The sequence below is a fragment of the Heloderma suspectum genome, chromosome 3 (genome assembly GCF_057233095.1).
Source record: "Heloderma suspectum isolate Gila_16-S chromosome 3, 16-S_ref, whole genome shotgun sequence".
Taxonomy (NCBI): domain Eukaryota; kingdom Metazoa; phylum Chordata; class Lepidosauria; order Squamata; family Helodermatidae; genus Heloderma; species Heloderma suspectum.
The window spans coordinates 216,122,205-216,143,508 of NC_139460.1; the positions used below are offsets into that span (position 1 = coordinate 216,122,205).

A 21,304-nucleotide genomic window follows, 5' to 3' on the forward strand; every position below is an offset into this window, starting at 1 on the left:
CTAAGGTCTGAGTGAGTGGCTCCATAGTTCTTGCCACACTCCAGACAGGAAAGCTCAGAGAACAGGATCGGACACGTTTGATCCCCAAGGCCCAAAATAATAGGAGGAGGATTTGCACTGACCAAAGACTATAAAGATCAAATTGCTAGGCCCATTTCACGTATCACGCAGAGGCAAACCCAGGTTTGCTACTGTATGTACGCCCAACGGGGAGCTGCAGCCAATCACAGTTCTCTGACAAGAGTACCTGGACAATACGTGTTGCCTCAAAACATGTTACAAACATGTACTGCATTCACACTTCTAGGTGTACACCTAAAAATGTAAATATCCTCAGTGTAGACCTAGACATGAATGACGTAAACAAGCAATGAAGCGCACCGGCTGTTACTAGGGTTACCACTTTGGCCTGCTGGCTGAAGACTGCCTGTGTCTTACTTACACAATGTTCACTTGCAGCAGGTGTGGGCAACTTTTGGCCTACATGTTTTGGCCTACAACTCCCATCAGTCCTAGCCAGCACAGCCAAAGATGAGGAAACCTAGGAGTTGCAGGCCAAAACATCTAGAGGGCCACCCCAGATTTAAACGCATGCAAACTCAAATCATCCACTGCCTAGCATTAGATGGAGCCTTTTTATTATTCCTTTGAGCTTTTCGAAAAGAAGTCTTTATAGCAATGCAGGCTGGTGTTCCAGAAATATGATTTCTCCTTATCTGGTTGATACTAATAGTAAGATAAGATGCTTTCTCTCCTATTTCCTCTCCCTCTCTGCCAGCACAAAGATGACAAAGCAGGGGAAATTGTCAGAGCTGCCTGATATGTGGAGCTCCGGTGATGGAAATGCTGCTTGATATGGTGATGCCAATGGTGATGATATCCTCGCTTGACGATATCCCAGGGGGGAAGGAGAGTCTTTATTTCTTAAAAACACACACACAGACATGCACGCGCACACACACACACACACATCATACGTGGTGTTGAATTCCCAGGCTGGTTAGACAGCTTATGCTCTTATTGAAAACAACTCAGTCTTGATGGGTGAGGGTGCTGTGGAAAGCAAAGCTGTGAAAAGGAAGGGGTTGTGAGGGTGCGTGCAAAGTGTTGTTTCCTTATTTACAAGATTGGGCTAGCTTGTTGGCTTGAAGGACAAGAGTGCCGTTTTTAAACACTGGACTAATTGAATAAATCTTAATTGTCTGAGTAAAGACAAGACTGGGTGATTCATTATCCCCCATCAAGACAGCGGTTCATTCACAGAAAGAGATGATCTTGGACTGAAGCACGCCCCCAAATCAGCTGCCCTAACTTGAAAAAGATCTACCATGTTATCCCAGATATGTGGGAGACTTGCCATGCTCAGAGGCTTTCTGGTCTTTTTTTTTTTTTTTTAATTAATCCACGTTCCATGGTTGAGCCCTAGCAAGAAGGTTCAAGAACTGTAGTTCAATACTAAGTCTTGATTCCGTGGGCAGCCTCCAACTGCATCATTCCATTAGCACAAATGACATAATTGCGCTAGCAGAAACTATCCACCCTATCTTAAGGAGCGCCTCCAGCAGCATCAGACAGGCCGCTTAACAAGATCAGCCTCGGATGACCTTCTCTCTGTCCCATCAGCCAGGACAGCTAGACTGGTGGGGATGAGGGAGAGGGCCTTTTCTGTGGTGGCCCCCACTCTGTGGAACTCCCTCCCTAGGGAACTCCGTCATGCCCCCTCTTTAATGAGCTTCCGTCGTGCATTAAAAACGTGGTTGTTCAGGCAGGCATTTGGGGTGGGTTTGGGTATTTTAGAAAATGTTTTTATTGTACAATTTTATTGTTTTAAACTGTTTTATTGTATGTCGTACATCGCCCAGAGTGGCTGGGTGACCAGCCAGATGGGCGATTAATAAATTTAATAATAAATAAAATAAAAATAAAACTAGGTTCCAAACTATGCACAAAATGAGAATCCAACTGAAGTTACGTTTGTGCAAGCACAGTTGCACAAGAGGTTGTGCACGATGCTTGCACAACCCTTTGTACAACCAGTTGCGCATAACCCTTCTGAAAACTGTTGTGCAACTGCTTGCATATTCTGCTTGTCCAACCCATTGTGCAACTGCTTCCACAAGCGCAATGGGCAAAATGGAAAGTGTCCTGCTAGCTTGCACAATTTGGCAGTGTTCTGCTAGTGCTATTCGAGTTTGCGGAATGACACTGTTGGACACTGCACCATGGCTTTAGGCAGCTGCATAATCAGCATCAATGGTAAAGATAGAGAATATGTTTTCCACTCATGGAGCTGTGGTGATCAGGACGTTTGCTCCTGTAAAAGTATCTGGCCTCTATTAGGAAAGCACTTGGCTACTCTAGGAGGAGCAGAATATCTTTAGTTTGTACCCAAGCCTGCTTGTCATGGTGAACCCTACTGGGGAGACTAGAGATTCTTCTATGGAGCTCCATTGGGACGGAAGCTCTTCTCCTTTGGCTACCACAGAAGTCAGGAAATGTGTCATGGTGTAATACAAATCAGCCGAAAATGCATTTCAAAACAAGGGATGCTTTTTCTTTTTCTAAGTTAAGGCTGGAGGCAGACAATAGTTTTCTTTTAGAAAAGAGTTGGAAGTGATTTGAGAGAAGTTCTGCTTCCTGTAGTGGGCACGTACATATTTTGTCCCACTGTCACCTCTTGAACAGGCCGAGCTCGCCTTAGGCTGGAGGTGGGAAATAGTTTTCTTTTTTAAGCACTGAGAGTGGTACGGTAGAGTCATCATTTCCTATGCATGCACAATTATTCATTTTGTCCCACTGTTATCTCTGGTCATATATGTTTTTGAGCAGCTGAGTTCTGAGACTTATTTTTGACAACAGAAACCTATAAAACCTGTGAACAGAGGCAAGAGTGGGATGGGTGTCAACACCACAGGCCGCCATTTGCCTATCATACTGCCTTAGACTCTCCGGGGGGTGGGGGTGGGGACATACACTATTGCCCGTCTCCAGCCAGAGTTGTCAAAGCTGAAGGGAGGATAATAAGGCTTGTTAACATAGCCAGAACACACCCTCATGCTGATCTTGTCCACGTCTACCATTCTCTTCCTTCAACAATTCATTCTGCTGCTCCGAAAAGTGGAGTTAGCGACATTCGCTTCTTTGATTTTAAGAAATGTATTTACAGGTTATTAAACATGCATAACTGGGAAATTCAAACCCGGCCTCGGACACGCCCAGGCATGAGGCAGACAGGAGGAGAAAAGCTCCAAAGGCAACGACCGAGAATCGAGGAGGACTTCTCAAAGCAGGGCTTCCAGAAACCAAAAGCCTGAGTACATCTTAACAGGATGCAAACAGACTCTTAACGGCAGAAACAGAAGGGAGGGCAAGAGATATAGAACTGCAGTCCGAAAGAAAATGAAATCCCCGCAGGTCACTGACTGAGAAGGTCACTCCCTTCTGGTAGCGACATACAGACGCAAGTCTCGCTCAGTCATAATCTATTCTTCTTTCAGGAGAAAAGGAGGAGAAACAGCTGAATAAGGGAGGGCTGTGAAGCGTGTATGTCTGTGTGTGTGTGAGAGAGAGAGAGAGAGAGAGAGAGACAGACAGTGTGTGTATAGACAGAGACATATAGAAAGAGTAAGCCTGGGCAAGAAAGAAGGTAGAGAGTTTCAACACAGCAAGGCCCGTTTATTATCACAGCTGGGCTACATAAGAGTTCTCTGTTACGGTACCACTGCAAGCATGTGGCCGGGCTTACCGGGAGGCTAGCTCGTCTAAAATCCCACGATTACTGTGTATATTTTAAGGAGATGCAGAAGCACATCAAGCCTACGGGGCTCTATCGGCAGCTCAGTTTCGCATAAGCTCTGGAATGCTCAATGTAAGCCAAGCTGGCGACCCCCATTCTCTACGTACATAATCAATCACACACACGCACGCACACAGGCACACATGCATCCTTTGTTTATGCCTCCTGAGGACATCTGTGGCTGCAGCGCAATGCAAGAAACCATACACTTGCGAGAATACACACCCACAAAGCACTGAGTGTGTCTGAATGTGGGGAAGTGGGGGAACTATCTCTCTAAATAAAAGAGAATTTAATTTACTGTGGTGGTTAAACCCAACCCAGGTTAAAAGCATAAAACCCCGCCGACAGAAAAAGAGCACCGTGACTATCTAGAAACAAACCAACCAAGAGCAAACACACAGTCCAATCTGGGATCAGTCAGAAGCAAAGTTACTGGGATGGCTGTTTCGCTGCTGATGGGTGATGGTTGTCCTTTCATCATGGGAACGTCGTTTCTACCTAGGGCTGCCTTTGGTCTTCATTTACCCTGTGTGCCCCACTGACTAGTCTTCCACAACCAATAGTTTTATCTCTCCTCCCTTTAACCAACATTCTCAGGCATTCTTGTGTCAGAATGCCTCTGTCTCTCTATCAGGGCATGAAGAGGTGACAGGGAAGCCCTTTATTCCACAGCTCTAGCAGGCACATCAGCTAAATGGAAAGCAACTAGAGATAAATTTGGGACAAGTTTGGAAAAGTCCAGCCCCCCAGAGCCCTCTAATCAGGCAGGCATGAGCCCATCAGAGGAGATCATAAGTCAGCTATTTACTCAGTAGTAGGATGCCCAGCCTTCCACAGGAAATCTTCCAGGAAGACAGGATCTTGCAGTCCCTCTAGGTATCTGAAACGTCCTCGATATGTCAGCTATTGAGCTACATTTGGAACTAGCAATATGTGCTAACAGTCCCTCTCCGATATGGTCCTTGATCTAACATTTAGTTGAAAGGAGGAGGGGTGCTGCTAATCCCTGGCCTGTCAGTCAAATCCTGGTGATCACATCTCCTCTGCTGCAATGGAGACTCAGGAACCCTTGAAGATCTCCTGGCTGTTTACAGAGCATGACTGCAAAATGCCAGCAGTGCTCTGGTGCACTAGGGTATATGTCTCTTAAGAGTGCATTAATTACTGCAGGATATTGCTAGGTACCACAATTAGAGTTCTGAAGGGGGCAGGAAAATGTAGTTCTCACGCCTTGCAAGTCTGGCTAGGAGCTGAAATGGGTCACTGGCAATCTAGAAATTAAATTAGTTTTTAAAAAAACCCACCTGAATCTACAGCGCAGAGGACTTTCCCCCTCCCATTTTGCATTGCTACAGCTCTGATCTCTGCTAAGCTGGGAGAAAGCAGATCGTCCCCATGGCCATGTAAAGAGAATGGACTCACCCAGGCAGGCACACACGCGCACGCACACGCACACTCGCACAACATGTTCTGCCATAGTTAGTTACATTCAGCTGTGTTTCCTGATCATCTTGTTAAGCTGTTCCTCTCCTTTGAGTTTTGACTGCTGTCTCCCAGCCCTACCGCCAGCATCCTGACCAAACTGTGCTTTTAGTTGCTTCTACCAGATGTAGCCTCCGTCATCTGCCTCTCCTGCTTCTCCCTCCTCCTCTTCAGCCTCCTCGCCGGCTTCCTCGGTCTCTTTCTCCTCCTCGTCTTCCCATCCAACGCCGCTCCCAAAGTCCCCTGAGAATCCAACAATATCATCTGCAGCAGCAAGAACAAGGAAGGCACTGGTTGGAAAACGTACTGATTCACCTAACATCCAGTTTGCTGGATGTTGCTGCAGAACAGAAAATAGATTTTCTGTTCTGCAGCATGAATTAAAATGGTTGAGGTGGCCAGGTCAGAGCATAACCTCTTCTGGTTCTGCCGAAATGGAGCCACTGTGAGCCTGGCTGCTCTGTTATTAAAAAATTGTATTTGGCATGTCCTGATTACTGATGGAGGACAAAGGCAGTTTGGCTGCTCTTGCTTCAAGCCATCTTAGACTATACCTCTCTGCCATAACTATGCACCAGGATGGATCCAGGTTTTGCCTAGTATGGCAAAGTTATCTAGAGTTTTCAGGGAAAAGAGCTTTTTGGATACCTGGACACTGAGGACTAGCACTAATGCTGGCTTCTGCACCCCTGCAATGTCTGCTCACCCTGTACTTTGAAAATAAGCAGATTACAAAATATACTAGGGGTCTCCCACGCTCCCTCCTCCAAAGGGATCTTATTCCATAAGGCTATCCTGGATGTCCCAGTCATCAGAGAAGGCAAAGCATGGAAGATGCAAACTATAACAATAACCTCCTGATTCAGCGGGTTCTCCTATCAAGACTTACAGCAGAAACAGTGGAAGGTTTCTCTGCTTTTTCTCTGCTTCTCCTACAATACCGCTTGCTTCCCTCTCCACCTCCATACAAGAGGGCTGTGAAAATCATAGCTCACTCACTTCTCAGAGAAACATATCCTATGTAACAGCAGACTCGTATTTGAGTGCCAATCAGTACGTAGCCAAAATTGCAACATGCTGCACAAGAGGGAGGTACCAGCAGGCTTGGGGTTTTGCAAAAAGGTCGCGTGGCGCAGAGTGGTAGGCGGCAGTATTGCAACTGAAACTCTCCCCACGACCTGAATTCGATCCCAGCAGAAGCTGGGTCCCAGGTAGCCGCCTCAGGTCGACTTAGCCCACCATCCTTCCGAGGTCGGTAAAATGAGTACCCAGCTTGCTGGGGAAAAGGTAGTCACAACTGGGGAAGGCACTGGCAAACCACCCCGCTGCAGTCTGCCATGAAAACGCCAGCGCAAGCGGCGTCCCTCTAGGGGTCAGTAATGACTCGGTGCTTGCACAGGAGGAACCTTTCCTTTCCTGCAGAAGTACAAAAAGCCCTAAAGTGTGGGGGGTGGGGAGAGAACAACAAACATCCCACTGAGGACTGAGCATGCTCCGTGGCCTCAATGCTGGCTGACTGCTGGGAGGAAAACTGGAAAACTATGGGGACGGGGAATGGAATGGAATATTCTGAAAGAAGGCATGACTGGGTGGCTGGAACCTTGAATAAGAGCACTCCACAGTGCAACATTTTGTTGCAGGTCTCACTTGTAATGTGTATCCCCTCGCCCCACCCCCCTGCCACAACGTAGAAAGTTACCCCCTCCTCTTCTCCATGTTCCTTACCACAATCTGGATTCCCATGCATCCGTGTTCCCGTCAGCTCCATGCCAAGATGGTCAACGCACCAACACTCCCCACTGCTTGGATCACACTGCATCTTCCGGTAGTACCCGTCCTCATCACAGCTGGGAATAAAGACTCCTGGAGAAAGAAAATTAGTCACTGGAACTGGGACAATTAGATACTACAGCTGCAACAATGGATATTTACTCTTAGGAAAATGAGCTACACTACTTACTGCGTAACACTTGTTGCTAGGCAAACATACAGGCACGCAGTGCTAGTCAACAATATCCTGGGATTCACTACCTTAACTGAGAATTTGAAGAAAGGCACAGTTTGAGTAAGAAAAGAGTTTCAGTTGTAAGAGGTATTTGGTGATCAGATTAGTGTATTTTTTAAAAACCATTTAGGGAGCAATCCTACTGGGATAGGTGGCCACCTCTGAACTCTGAGGCGACCACCTATCCAATGCAGGGCAGGAAAAGCACTGAGGGGATCGTCCCCTCCATGCTTCAGCCGCCGTCTAGCCACCGTGCATTTGTGGCTACACAGCCGATTTCAGGGAAGTCAGAGCGTGGGAAGCGGTGGCCGGACAACACGTTGGATGTGTCGTACTGAATTTCTGACTTCCCTGCCCTGGCACGCCCCCAGGAACACCCCGTTTTCACCACTCCGTGCGCCTCTTCCGAGCGCAGAGCAAGGGGCCGTTCCGCGCTGCCAATGAGGGGATGAAGGTCAGTTCTCAGTGAGCTACCATGGAAGCTCACTGGGTGACTCTGGGCCAGTCACAGACTCTCAGCCCATCTTACCGCACAGGGTTGTTGTGAGGCTAAAATGGAAGGATTATGTACGCCGCCTTGGGTTCCTTAAAGAGGAAAAAGGGCAGGATATAAATGTAATAAATAAATAAATAAATTTTAAAAACTTGTTTTGAACTACTTTAAAAAATCAGCTTCTTCAGTACATAGTTAAATGTAAAATCTCACCTCACACACAAGCTAAAGCACAGGAAAATGGGACGGAAAATCCAGACATAATGATTATTTTTCTGACAAAAATGATTGTGTAAACCTAAGGCTGACTGAAAATGGACACCCTACTTGTGGATGTTGAAACTGGTGAGGGGGATTTCACTGAATATTCTCTGGGAGAGGCAGAATTCTCCAACAGTTTGGGGTAGGATGGGGTGGGGAAAATGTTCAGAAAATTCTCTTCTGATCAATTTTTTCTTTCTCAATAACTGCTGAATGAAACTATTGTTAGCTCACGCTGGAAAGAAACAATGAAGTAGGAGAGGAGGGTTAGAAGGGCCCAACATCATCACTTCCTTCAAGAATATTAAAATAATATTAACTAATATTAAAACTGGATCCATAGTTTTACCCCAAATTCTCCACCCTATTAATGGGCAAAGAAATGAAGGAAAACATTTTGCTGAATATTTTCCGGGAGTGTGTGGTGGGGACACGTTCCCTAACACAGCTTTCTCGAACCTGGTGCTGTCCAGATGTGTTGGAGTACAACACCCATAATTTCCCAGCCAGCTGCCCTAACGGTTTAGGAGGCATTTGAAAAACATATTTCTCAGAAATTCTGTCAGAAACAGCCATGCTCTAGCTGTAAACACCCCATTACTGAATGGTACACCATTGGTGAACCGGTATAAGTGGTTGCCAAACACACAAATATCCAGTAAAAGCCCCTCCCACCTGGCTCCCCTGGGGAAACGAGACACTGCATTCATGCGATTAAAATCTGCCCAAATTGTTTAGGGATTTGCTCACACAAACGCCCTACTGTGCGGCGCTTTACTCCACATGAGGCTGCACTGGGCATGGCCACCCACATGAACAAATCGGGCCTTCAGAGAGCATTCGATCTGCCGACTGCTTCTGTCCAGTTTCTGAGCAGTCAATAACCCAGATGGCCACCCCCCATTCCCCTGGCCCCAGAACCATTCCCCCGACTGCTGGCCATGTGGTCGTTTCCCAGCTTTTGGCACAGGGCTTCCCCAGTTCTGAAATGCCTCTGCTAAGGCTTATTTATGGGAAGTAAGAGCTTTAAGCTAAAAGACGTTGGTATTTTTGCCCCGCCCCTTTTGCCCTGCCTACCACTGGAATGCAGCCTCCAAGCGCTGCTCTGAAATTGAATGCGGCCCTCGCGCTGGAAGAGGTTCAGCATCCCTGAGCAAAATGTTGGATACCAATGTGTTGAATGAAAATGCAAGTACCACAGTTTACTCCACACAGCCCATAACAGTTTCAGGTCACTAGAAAGGCATGCAATACTTCCATAGCGCTTCTAATGCCTCGCTCACAAATAAATGGGCTGTGAGAATAAAGCCAGGAATGAGATGTGCCTCTTGTATAATAGCACATAAAGGACGAGCAGAGTGCCCACAACTTTGATTCTCTATCCTTCATATAATCTCAACCCCTAGGGCCTAGAGTCTTGGTTCTGGCTCGCTCCACTCTTGTCTGTGGTCCACAGGCTTTGCATGTTTTTGAAGCTCTACAAAAGTCATGAACAAAGATGACAGTGGGTTGAGTGTGTAAACCATAGGAAATACTGCCTCTGTCAAATCACCTTCCACCCTCTGGAAATAAGAAACACAAGCTATTGTCTGTCTCCCGCCTCAGTGTCTGAACTTTAGTAAGTTGGAGGAAAGCAAATGTTTCTTCAGAGGGTTAAAGGCAGTTTGAAGGAGTTTGCTGCGGGTGGTGGTAGGTGAACTCATCCCATGTTTTGGCATCAGGTTTGGCAGGTTTTGGTATTGTTTCAGAAACCTACCACACCGGAGCTGACAAGACAAATGTATGTGTTCAACCACAGGAAGAAAAGCCTTTCTCAAACCACTTTCAACTCTGCTTAAAACTACCATCTCTGGCCCACATGCACACAGCACATTTCTCTTAGCAAACTTGCCAAATTGCATAGTGTGGCTAGAATTGGCTCACTGTGAAGTAAAATGCAGAGGTGGAACATAATAAAAGGAGCATTTGTCTGAAGGACAGTGAGAAAGGTCAAGGAAAACTGAAATGCCCCCAAATATAATGACAGTATGACAAGGCTCAAACACAAACCTGACATTAACACTCCAGTCCACTTGGGAAGGATTGTGGATTTATGCATACCATGTGGGGTCATAGGGAGCGTTCCACCTCAGTTCAAGAAAGGAAACTGCTGGGCACACCATTCAGTTTGCCTCAGGAAAACCGATGAACAAGGAGCCTCTCAATCTGGGCGGAGGCGTTGGGTCACATAGTGGGCCTGTTCAGACGTAATGACGGCAAATCATGGGTTAATTAATTAACCCATGATTTGCTATGGTACATGCCCAGTACATGCCATCACCATTTTGAATATGCAACCTCTGGCCTGAACAGAGTTTGTTTCATGACATGTGAACCTGTACTCTTTGGATTAATCGTGGGTTAATCAACCCAAAATTAACCTAACAACTAACTGTAGGGTAACTTTGGCTTGTTTAGCCCACAACCCATACTGTCTGAGTTTGCACGTCACAGAACAACCTCTAGTTGGGCTGGTCAGAGATTGCGTATTCAGAATGGCAGAGGTATGCGACCCCGGCAAACTGTGGGTTAATTAATTAAGCTGCTGCCTCTTAGATTCAGTTATCCTTGCCCTTTCTGCAATATGAGCATAGGAATTCCGACCTACCTTACACAACTATTGTAAGGACTGAAATAACATATGGCAAACATCAGGTTTGTCAGATCTACTTTGCTTTTTACTAGAACCTCAAGATCTACCAACCACAGCTAAGTGGAAAGGACATACACTTTGAATTAAAGAACAGAGTGCCTCTGGATATGTTCTAAGCCTAGGAATTAGTTTTCAGCTCCAGAACTGAACTGAGCTCACCGTCCTTTCACACAAAAATCCACTCCCAGTTATCCCAAGATTTTTTCATTTCAGCAACCTAATTTAGGTGGGAAAAGACATTTTGTTGTTGCTATTCTTTATTTATTAAAATTATTTATAGACTGCCATTCACCATAAAAATAACAAGGCGGTTTACAAGATAAAATTAATACAAGAATACAGCCTTCCACAACCTGGTACCCTCCAGATGTTCTGGAATACAACTCCCAACATTCCTGACCATTGGCCATGCTGGCTGGGGCTGATGGGAGTTGAAATCCAAAACATCTGGAGGGTACCAGGTTAGTGAAAGCTGCAATGAAACCACAATAAAACATACACCAAACTGCTATAAGAACCAGTGTCTGGGAATGCCTAGATGTATAGATACGTTTTTACTAACCTGCAGAACACATGCCCTGTAGATGCCCATTGTATTTCCAAGGGGAGGTCATTCCACAAAATGGGGGCCACCACAGAGAAGGCCCTTCTTCAAATTGCCTTAAAATGTATGTCTCCTAAATGCAGCATGACCTCCGACAATAACCTCAGTGTTAACAATAGGGAATCAGAAGCCTCTGCAGATCTACTGAAAATCACCCAGAGATCTATCAATGGATCCTGATGTACTTTCTGCCCACCCCTGATGTATGTGAAACACTTAAAACACACAAGTAGGCACAGGTATTATTATTAATTGAGTAATCCATGGTTTCTAGCACATAGCCAAGTCCTAGCGTACTAGCCCTTAAAAATGTTAGGGGAGAACAAAAAGCTCCTACCCCCTCCTCCACAAACTCCCCAATATTTATCTTTACATTTCCACAACTCACCAGGCTTCTTTTTTGCTGCCTCCTGGATCTGAATCCTCTCCAGCTCCACAAGACAGGGAGGCTCTGTAACATCCAAAGCAAAGAGTCCATCCATTTCAGCACTGCCATACCAGGTCAGAATTATCACAACTCAGCCATGAACTCACTCATAAGGATGTTACTCTCCCCCAGCCCTTCCCCAGTCTGTGACAGGGGGATGATAGCAGTGGCCTATTTCGCAGGGTGTTGTAAGGATTACTGAGATAATATATGCAAAGGGCTCTAGGTGCTTAGGAAAAAGCACTGCATAAATATGAGATTTATTAGTATTTTTTGTTGTTGTTGTTTTGAGTTCCCGTTTAAACCAACTTAAACATAGCACTGACCCATAAGAAACACATCAGCCAATAAGCCCTTAGCTTAGTTCCCTAAAATCTGGCAGCAGCAGTACCATAAATGAATGAGCAGGAGAAGCATTTGGTTAACTTGTCAGCGCGCGAGCGCGCATGTGTGTGTGTGTGTGTGTGTGTGTGTGTGTGAGAGAGAGAGAGAGAGAGAGAGAGAATCTGCTATAATGCTTAGCACTCACTATGGAACGACAGTTTACCACTGACTGAAAGAAGCTAACACAACAGACAGTGCCGCCTGTAGGAGGAAACCTTGTATTGACGCACTCTCTCTCCAGAAACAGAAGCACCACTCTGCAGTGGAGACGCGCCCATCCTTATAGGTGTCGCAGGAGTTGAAGAAAGGCCGGATGCAGATCTCATACTTGTCCAGGTTGATGGCTGCCAGCTCTGTCTGATCCAGGAAAAGGTCACTGTTGGTGTCCAGCTTGGAAAACATCCAACCAATGGAGTCTTTGCAACTGGCCACCAGGCTCTTGTCCAGCACTGCAAACAGATGGTGCAAAAAACAATGGAGAGGCAGAGAGATGAGTGAGACAAAGCGACCGTGCCTTTGAACTGCCTCAACGCACATAAAAGGTATAATAAGCGCTGTCTGTATCCATCACTGCAGACTTTGGATGCAGACTCCAGCATGCTGAGAATCTCAGCTTTCATCATTCCCTCTAATAGTGAACTTAGGTGGTTGAGTGTTGACACGTTTGGGGTTGCAATGGGGCCACTGAACAACAAGAGTGAACCTCAAGGTATGCAGAAGTACAAAATATTTGTAACCCGCCCCCGCCCCCAAAAGGAGGCAAACCCACCACAAAAATAAAAACCACCCAGCCCAATGAAGAGCAGGAATGCTCAGGCGTGTCAGTTGGAAACAATAAACGGGGGAGTGGGGGGATGAAATGGCGTATCCTTTGGCTGCAACACTGAATAGAAGCACTCCCATTAGGGCAGTCTTCCCTGACCTGGTGCCTGCTAGATGTGCTGGACTACAACTCTTACAATCCCCAGCCAACATGGCCACTGACACTGATGGCTGGGGATCATGGGAATTGTAGTTCAACACATCTAGAGGGCACCAGGTTGGGGAAACCTGTATTAGGAGGTGAGAATACATTGCAGCCTTTTGTTGCAGGCCCCACTTTTTATTCTAAAGGAGCAGGCTAGCACCTAGGGCGCAGAGCTAGGAAGCCCTATAGGCTTGGTTGAAAATATACAGGCAATTCTTGGTGAAGTCTCTGGAGCTACAGAGCGAAAGGCTGAGCAACATCCTTGTGTTGGGCTCCTTCAGTACTGTATGCAGTGCCTTGCCGCTCCCCATCACTCCTAGAAGTCCAACACTGGCATGTTTTAGGCATTTCTTGAAAACGCGTTTACTTTGGCTTTCCCCCAGCCAATTAGCTATCTTTGCACCAGCCTCATGATATTACTACTGTGTGTAGTTTTTGTTTGTTTGTTCTGTATTTATCCTTTCGTAGCTGCTTTGGGTTTTGTTTCAAATGAGAAGTGATATATAAATAATAAAGCTGCGTCCATTATGCAAACCTGCCTTAATCTGCATAATTTATACACGTCACAGGATTCAACTTGGATGCAGAATTCTAGAGCTGGCTCATCACCACCCTTAGCTTGCATCTCAAAGCGGCCCAGGGAGATGGGGCCTTGCGGCTCCCCTTTCTAGTCCATGCACAATTGATGACGTTCCCATCAGTCTGGCTCCAGATGGACTTTCGAGCAGCTGGAGGAAAGCCATCTTGGCTCCTTGGTCTGCTTACAAAAGCTGAGGGGCGAAAGCACACAGCTGAGGGTGGCAGAGGACAAGCATCTGCCTGAGATGCAGCTAGTGCCACAGACTTCATCCGGCGCAATCCCTGAGGGAGAAGCATTCAGCCTGGTGGTTTCTCTTCTCTGACACTTAAACTAACGACCTTCCTCCCGACTGATCATTCTTCACACTCCCTTTGGGACCACTCTGCTGACTCTGCTTGGGGACTGGTTTTCAATAAATGTTTGCCTTGTTGTGGCTCACACAGCAACCAGCACACCCACACCTTCCATCCAGCCTGTGAGCGAACATGCTGGTTTTAAGGTAAAAACAGTTCCTCACATACAACGAGCCAGTTGACGCGCTGCGACGAAGGCTTTTTTTCAGCCAGAATAACTACCAAACGCAAGCCAGCTCGCAAACCACGGCCCCAGCTCTCCTTTGGAGGGCTGCATTTCTCAGATTGGCTTTGAGGGCAAAGTCACACGTTTTCAGCCAACGAAAATTCAGCACACAGCACACGTAAGATCGGCTTTAATGCACAGAACCCCACTGGGTTAAAGCGATTGTGGCTCAAGGACTAATGTAATAGCGTATAAACAAAGACAGTCAAACAAAGAGACTGGTTTAGTGGCAAAATGCAACTGCTTCTGAGGTGGCACTCAAGAAGGAGCTACTACACTGAAACCAAAGAGTTTAGATTGACCAGGGGAAAAACAAAATGCTGAAGCCACAGGAAGAATGAAGACTGACAGAATGGGCACAACTCACCAGGTACATCTGCTGTGCAAGCTCCATTAAAATAAATGAGACTGTGCCCTCACAGATGCCATTTGATTCAACAAGCCCAATAGAGTTGTCAGAATAACTGACTGTGCCCCCCCCACCCACTTCCCTGTGTCTTGTGGCATACATAGCTTTAACACATTTATCCTGAAAATTTGGCAGCTGTTTAACACAAGGGTAGCCAATATCTGGCTCTCCAGGATTTGGGCCTACAACTCCCATCAGCTCTAGCAACACAGCCAGTGGTGAGGAATCATCATAGGCCAAAACATTTGGAGGGCCACAAGTTTCCCAACCCTTAACACCATTGTCTCTGTGCTTTTGAGAGGGTATTGATGTAAGGGAATTCACACCTATACCAAATGGCCCTATTCTTCCTAGTATAACTGGGAGGAACCTAAACATGCAGTAGTCATCCCATAGGACAAAAATATCCCGTGACTGTATCACATCAGAGTGGAGGGTGTGAATCACATGTCTGAGCACTCTTTCATATCAAAATCTCCCTGTATGTGGAAAACTAGCAACTCAGGGAGAAATTGTAAGTTAGAACCTTCATCCACAAGTTTTCCAAGGATAGGGAGAGGTTTGGGGTGTTTTTTGGTTAAATGGGACTGTATTCAGTTGTGTGATTCTCCACCTGCAGCCTGAAAAAGTACAGTCCACGGAGGGGTGTGCCACTTGATATTTCTGTATATAGTTCCTCAGGAAGAAGACAGCTCTTGAATATGGATGTTGGCTGCACAGAGGATGATCTCAGGAATTACACAGCCCCATTCTAGTCTTTCCACAACGGAGTGCAAGATGTGGCTTGAGGGTTAGATCCAGACATATTTAGAGCAGACACACTGAAATCAATGAGACTGAAGTTAGTCATGACTAACATAAGTCGCATTGATTTCAGTGGGTCTACCCTAAGTATGACCAGGTCTGGATCCAACAGTGACTGTGTACGTATACATAGAGGGCAATGGCACTTGTTTGCATACCAGATGCTGGATTGGCCCCTGTACTTCCAGAGCTGTTCTGCTTGGCATTCTCGTGCAGGAGCTGGAACCAGTCACGCAGCCGATCCCCCAAGTCTGCCAGGTCTTGTCCAGTACACGTTTCTGTAAACCAAATGTTAGGTTATGAGCAGAGCACCCCAAACTGGGATACAGCAGAGTCATGAATGAGATACAGCAGGGGATGGCTGTTGAGGAGGAGGGGAAGGTGAGGCGGAACTACTGACATGTATCGGGGTGGCACACACAGCTTGGAAATCCTGGTCAGTTTCAATGCTGCTTTAAATTATACCATGTTCTCTGAGGTTTCTGGTCACAGAGCTGTTACTGGAGGGACGAATACATCTTTCACAAAACGATCTTGCATAAACCGCCATCTTCAAGCCCAAACTTGAAGCTAGGCTTCATTTTTGCAGCAGAGAGTCTACCCATTTGGACTGTCAATGAAATATATTTTACTCCCCTTTTTTAATTGGAAAAAGGAAGGGAAGGAAGGGAACATGGAATGAGAATGCCAGCGTGGTTTGTGTGTAGTGGAATAAGTGGTCAATCTAAAACCAGGGAGACCCAGTTCTAGTTCCTACTCAGCCATGAAGCTCGCCTTGGCCAGTCAGCATCTCTCAACCTAACCTCCCCCACAGGCATGTTGTGAGAATAAAACGGGAAATCTCAGGGGGGGTTTCTGTCTTGGACTCCTTTGAGCATGGGTAGGATTCACATGTGAAAGTAAGTCTTATGTATCTCGACTTGTATTCTTAACTGATATGTCGATGAGCTGTTAGAAAATGCAATGAAGCGTCTTGCAGTACCTTAAACACTAATGAACTTATTATGGCATAAGTGTACAGAATATGGCTGCAGATAAAACATCTTTCTAATAGGTAGTTAGATGCAAATTTGAGCAGTCTGAATAGTAGATATACCCCAGGATTTGGTTGAAACACGTGATGTGGTGGTAAACTCACTGGCTTAACCGAGTGGATGATGAGCATATAATGGCTGGGAAGATTTTAATACATCATGGGTTTGTTTAGAATTCTATCTCCAGCCGTTTGATAAGGCTGAGCAGCTGCAGGCAGAACAAAAGCCTGCTATTTTAAGGGTTAAGATGAAATCCATTATAAGAGTACAAATAAAAAATCTGTTACAAAAGTAGGGCTGCAACCTTTAAAATGATTAATTGGGTAAAACTCATTAGGACACAATCCTATGCATGTTTAGACAGAAAAACATCCTACAACTCCCAGCATCCCTCCACCCAGCCATGCTGGCTCAAGCATGCTGGGAATTGTAGGACTTTTTTTGTCTAAATATGGATAGGATTGCATCCATAATTAATCAGCTAAGATTTTTAAAAATCAAGTAGCAGCCCTGTACAAGAGAAATATTAAATGTCTTAGGGCACAATCCTATGCACATTTAGACAGAAAAAAGTCCTACAATTCCCAGCATGCCCCAGCCAGCAAGGATTGCGCCGATAGTTATTTTTATTCCATGCATACTTCTTAGTGCTTGTGGCCTATGGCTGACAACTTAGCTGTAAAAGAATAGACTTATTGACGTCCTCCCTCCACTTTGCAAATCAATATTGTAATGTGAATCAGATCTAACTTTTCTTCTCAGAACTGGTTCTGCAGAGGTGCTGAACCAATTTCTGAATCTTTATAGCATGAACAGGAACTAAACTTCACTCATAGCTGAATCTGAACTGGAATTGAACCCCCAAATTTAGTGGTTTGATTCCTTGAGTTAAACGTTCCCGCAGGTTAGACTCAGAGGCAGTTTCCTAGTGATATGATATGGCAGGTAGTGACCATGTTGCCAGCTGTGGGGAGATATAAAATGATTTTAACCTTCTTCCCAGCACAGTAAAGAATATAATAATAGCAATGCAGACAGCACGGTGGTGTGTGGTGTATTATTGGGTGAGGGAGCCTGCACGTATCTGGATGATGCTCTCATCCAGTGTGCCTGTATGCATTCAGAGCAGAGAAAGGCATGTGGCATATAGGCCAGAAAAAGTTAAGGCCCTAGAATATGGTTTAACAATGGACTCTCACGGCCAGTGCTAATGCTTGCTTTTGTGTCTGCAGTTAAATACAGCCTTCCTGAACCTGGTGCCCTCTAGAAGTGTTGGGAGTACAACTCCTAGCATTCCCAGCCAACATGCTAGTTGGGGGATCCCGGGGGTTTTAGTTGAACACATCTGGAGGACACCAGGTTGGGGAAGTCTAAGTTAATATAATAGAAACCCCAAGAGTGAGAGGGAGGGAGGGGGGAGGGAGGGAGGGAGGGAGAGAGAGAGAGAGAGAGGAAAAGGATACAGTCATCCCAAATTTGCTAGAACACTTTCTCTGACCTTGTTTGATGTCTGTGGCTGAGGTCGTACTATGCTCGCTTGCACATGGACACTGGCCCTCACACTTGACCGTCAGCTGTTTGCTGGTCAGGCAGGCTTGCTGCTCCAGTTTGCACTGCAAAACAGGAAAGAGAAGTCAGAGGAGAAAGCAAGGAACCCACCCTAATCACCTGCCTGTCAAGCAAGAAAAATCCACAGTGCTTGGACCCTGCTGGCACTCTGAAAAGGTCTCGCAAAATCTGGCATGAACCACTTTGGCCTCATCTTACCTGCTCCTCCACTGCTATCTGACACTCTTCTCCCCATCTCTCAGTCCCCACCTAATCCCTGTCAAAGATCATAAACCTTTAGGCTGGGGACAGGGTCATGTTTAAGTTCTAGGACAAAACAAAGATTCACCTACCATCTAATGCAATGGCTGGATATCTACATACAAGCACATAATACGTTCTTTATAATTCAAAATGCTATAAACAATATCCCCTAAATCACTCCATTAACCAGTTTCAGCAAAAAAAAACAAAAAACCTTAGTCATGGGGCTCAACAGGAGCATATATATTGATATGTTGACATTCAGAATGAATACAAATTCTTTTGTATTGAATTTTTCCGAGTAAAAATGAACAGTAACAAATTTAAGTGTACCACACGTGAATCAATTTCTTTACAGTCTTTCTGATCACTCAGGATCTCTATTCGGTATAAGCAAGATTATCTGTTGAAGTTATCATCCATCATCCGCAAAGATCATGCCACAGAGTTCCATGTGCCTTAAGGATGTCATGTATTCTTCTCAGTATTCGCAAATTCAATAAATGGATATCATATTCGTAAAAAATGCCAATTTCTACATGACCTCTTTTTACCTTAAGATGTTTAGTGAGTTTCTCCATCAGTGCAAGTTCCCAAATTTTCTATTTCCATATGATAAGAGAAAGTTCATTTGCTGATTTCCAGTTAGCAGCCATAACCTGCTGTCCAGAAAAAAGTCAGGGGTTCTATGTGTCTTATTTGTGTATTAGATATAAAGAGATAGTAGTCCCAGTTTTGCAGGAAATGCTCTATCTTGTTGTGTGACCTCACTGGCGAAGGCAAAGCCCTAGACTCAAAACCTTTGCACCACTAGGAAATCCCACCACATATGCAGGTAGGTGCCTCTGATGGCTCTACACACCTCCAAGAAGTAGGATTTGCATTATGATTAAAATAGCTCTGTTTTACTAGCATAAGGTATAATTTCCCTATGTCCTCAATACAAGGCACAGTGGATCTTAGGATGTATTCCATGGTAGTATAATTCTTTCTGGAATGATACTTGAAGAATCAGAGAGGGAAGTGACTTCAAAGGCCATCTCGTCCACCCCGACACCTTCAGCATCCCTGATGTGGCCATCAAGTATTTCTGCTTAAAAATCTCTCATGAAGAAATGTCCACCACTTCCCTAGGCAGTCTATTCCACTGCTGAACAGCTCATACCATCTTCCTAACGTTTAGTCAAAATCCCCTTTCTTGTAATTTGAACACCGTGGTTTGGGTCCTACAGCCTCTAGTACAGAGAACAAATTTACTCCATCATCTATGTCAGGGGTAGGCAGAAAGTAGATCTCCAGATGTTTTGAACTTCAATTCCCAGAAGCCCCTGGCAGCGTGGCTAATGGTCAGGAATGCTTGGAGTTGAAGTCCAAAACGTCTGAGATCAACCTTCTGCTCACCCCTGAGTTATGTGACAAGCCTACAAATATTTTACAACAGCTATCCTATTGCCTCTTAATCATCTCTTCTCCAGGCTAAACATGCTTAACTCTTACAATGTTTCCTCACTGAGGACTTGGTCAACCCCACTGAAGAAACGTCTCTCAGCTGATTTCAAAAAGAAGCACTCACCACCCCCAGAGATAGCGATATTCAAAAAAGCGGACCAGAGGCAGCACTAACAGTGAGACATACAAACTCTCTGCTGGGATGCGGTAAAGCTGCTTCCCTTTCAGGCAGTCTCAATTTAATCAGGAATAACAGCAGCACAAGAAAGCTGCAGAGAGGAATCCTCCCATGGAGATGGCAGATTGTGTGTGGCTTGACTCAGTCAATCTGCTCCAATAGCCAGGGCTATGCATCTGCTGCGATCCCATAAGAACAAAGAAAACACAACCACCACCACAAATTTCAGCTTCCTGAGAATTTCAGCTTTTATCCTGATTATTTTGAAAGCATGCTTCTACCCCTTGTGGTGGTGAAGATACACTCACAAGCATGTGGGCGATGCATGCAGAAATTGTAGTAGCTGGGGGTGGCGGGCAGAGGGGAGGAGAGGGAGCTGAATAAGGCTTCTCGTGGCTGGGGATCAGGTTCTCCTTGCCATACCTCCTTGCCCTTTCCCCGTAATGACTAGCAAAACCAGAAGAAATTTCGCACAGTTCTGCAATTGCGATTATTTTGCACAATCAGAGACATGCACATTTGTTCATTTTGCAGAATTTGTAAGGTCACAGAATTCCGCTTGTTTTGGCACGGAATGTTTGCATAGGCACAGGATTTTGATTTTAGTGCAGCACATACATGAGCCTGCCTATACCTCACTCCAAAACACACACACACACACACAAGGCTCTGAGATTCTTAGGGCCCCTATGGAGTAGCTTCTCTAGTGTGTTTGGCCCAGTGCTTTCTGCCTTCTTCCCACACTGGTGCCTGTCCTTTGGCTTGGCACATGGGTCAAATGGGAACATCTAAAGGTCTGCCTTCCAGCAACAAGGGTCTCTTTTCAGTTGGCCCTTATGAATTCCAAGGGCAGACTGCAAGAGAAGGATTTTGTGGCAGGCAGGCCTCTTGGCCTTCTGATCCTGTTACTGTTTTGTTATTTAACTCTTCAGGCAATGAGGAACCAAAAGCAAATAACAATGAATCTTCTTAGTGCTAATCTCCCCGAATGAAATTTCCTGCTGTGTCCTGGTTTTGAACTAATCAGACTAAGGCTTCTCAACATTCTTAGATGCATAACAGGCTACAAGTTGGCTGCCTCTTTCCTGCAAGCGATAAAAATGTTTCCCCAGCCATTGGCTGGGCTGCTGTGATTTCATGAACATTTTAATAACTGGAAAATGAAAAATCTGTACATTTTGATGCAAGTGAAGGGAAGGAGGCACAGAGAGGACCTATGGAAAGGGAAGACTTTGTCAGAGGGTGGGGGCTGAAGGGTAGGGTAGCCATTTATGCACTGCCCAAAACAGGAAATGTATCACCCAAAAAGAGGACAAAAGGCAGATTTGCATAAAATTTGCATATG

At 45.5% G+C, this 21,304-nt stretch overlaps 1 protein-coding gene across 2 annotated transcripts in view; it reads right to left on the minus strand.

The window, feature by feature from the left end:
- Nucleotides 1-1,396: 1,396 nt before the first annotated feature.
- SPOCK2 (SPARC (osteonectin), cwcv and kazal like domains proteoglycan 2) overlaps nucleotides 1,397-21,304 on the minus strand; it is a 90,493-nt gene continuing 70,585 nt past the window's right edge. Inside the window, exons 5-10 of one of the 2 annotated variants that reach the window (XM_084845578.1) lie at nucleotides 18,019-18,133; nucleotides 15,645-15,764; nucleotides 12,363-12,596; nucleotides 11,725-11,787; nucleotides 7,007-7,144; nucleotides 1,397-5,545 (exon numbers count right to left, since the gene is read on the minus strand). In XM_084845578.1, the coding sequence (XP_084701704.1) occupies nucleotides 5,400-5,545; nucleotides 7,007-7,144; nucleotides 11,725-11,787; nucleotides 12,363-12,596; nucleotides 15,645-15,764; nucleotides 18,019-18,133 (816 nt within the window). In that variant the 3' untranslated portion in view covers nucleotides 1,397-5,399. The remainder of the gene's footprint in view (nucleotides 5,546-7,006; nucleotides 7,145-11,724; nucleotides 11,788-12,362; nucleotides 12,597-15,644; nucleotides 15,765-18,018; nucleotides 18,134-21,304) is intronic. The other variant, XM_084845579.1, reaches the window with a different exon arrangement.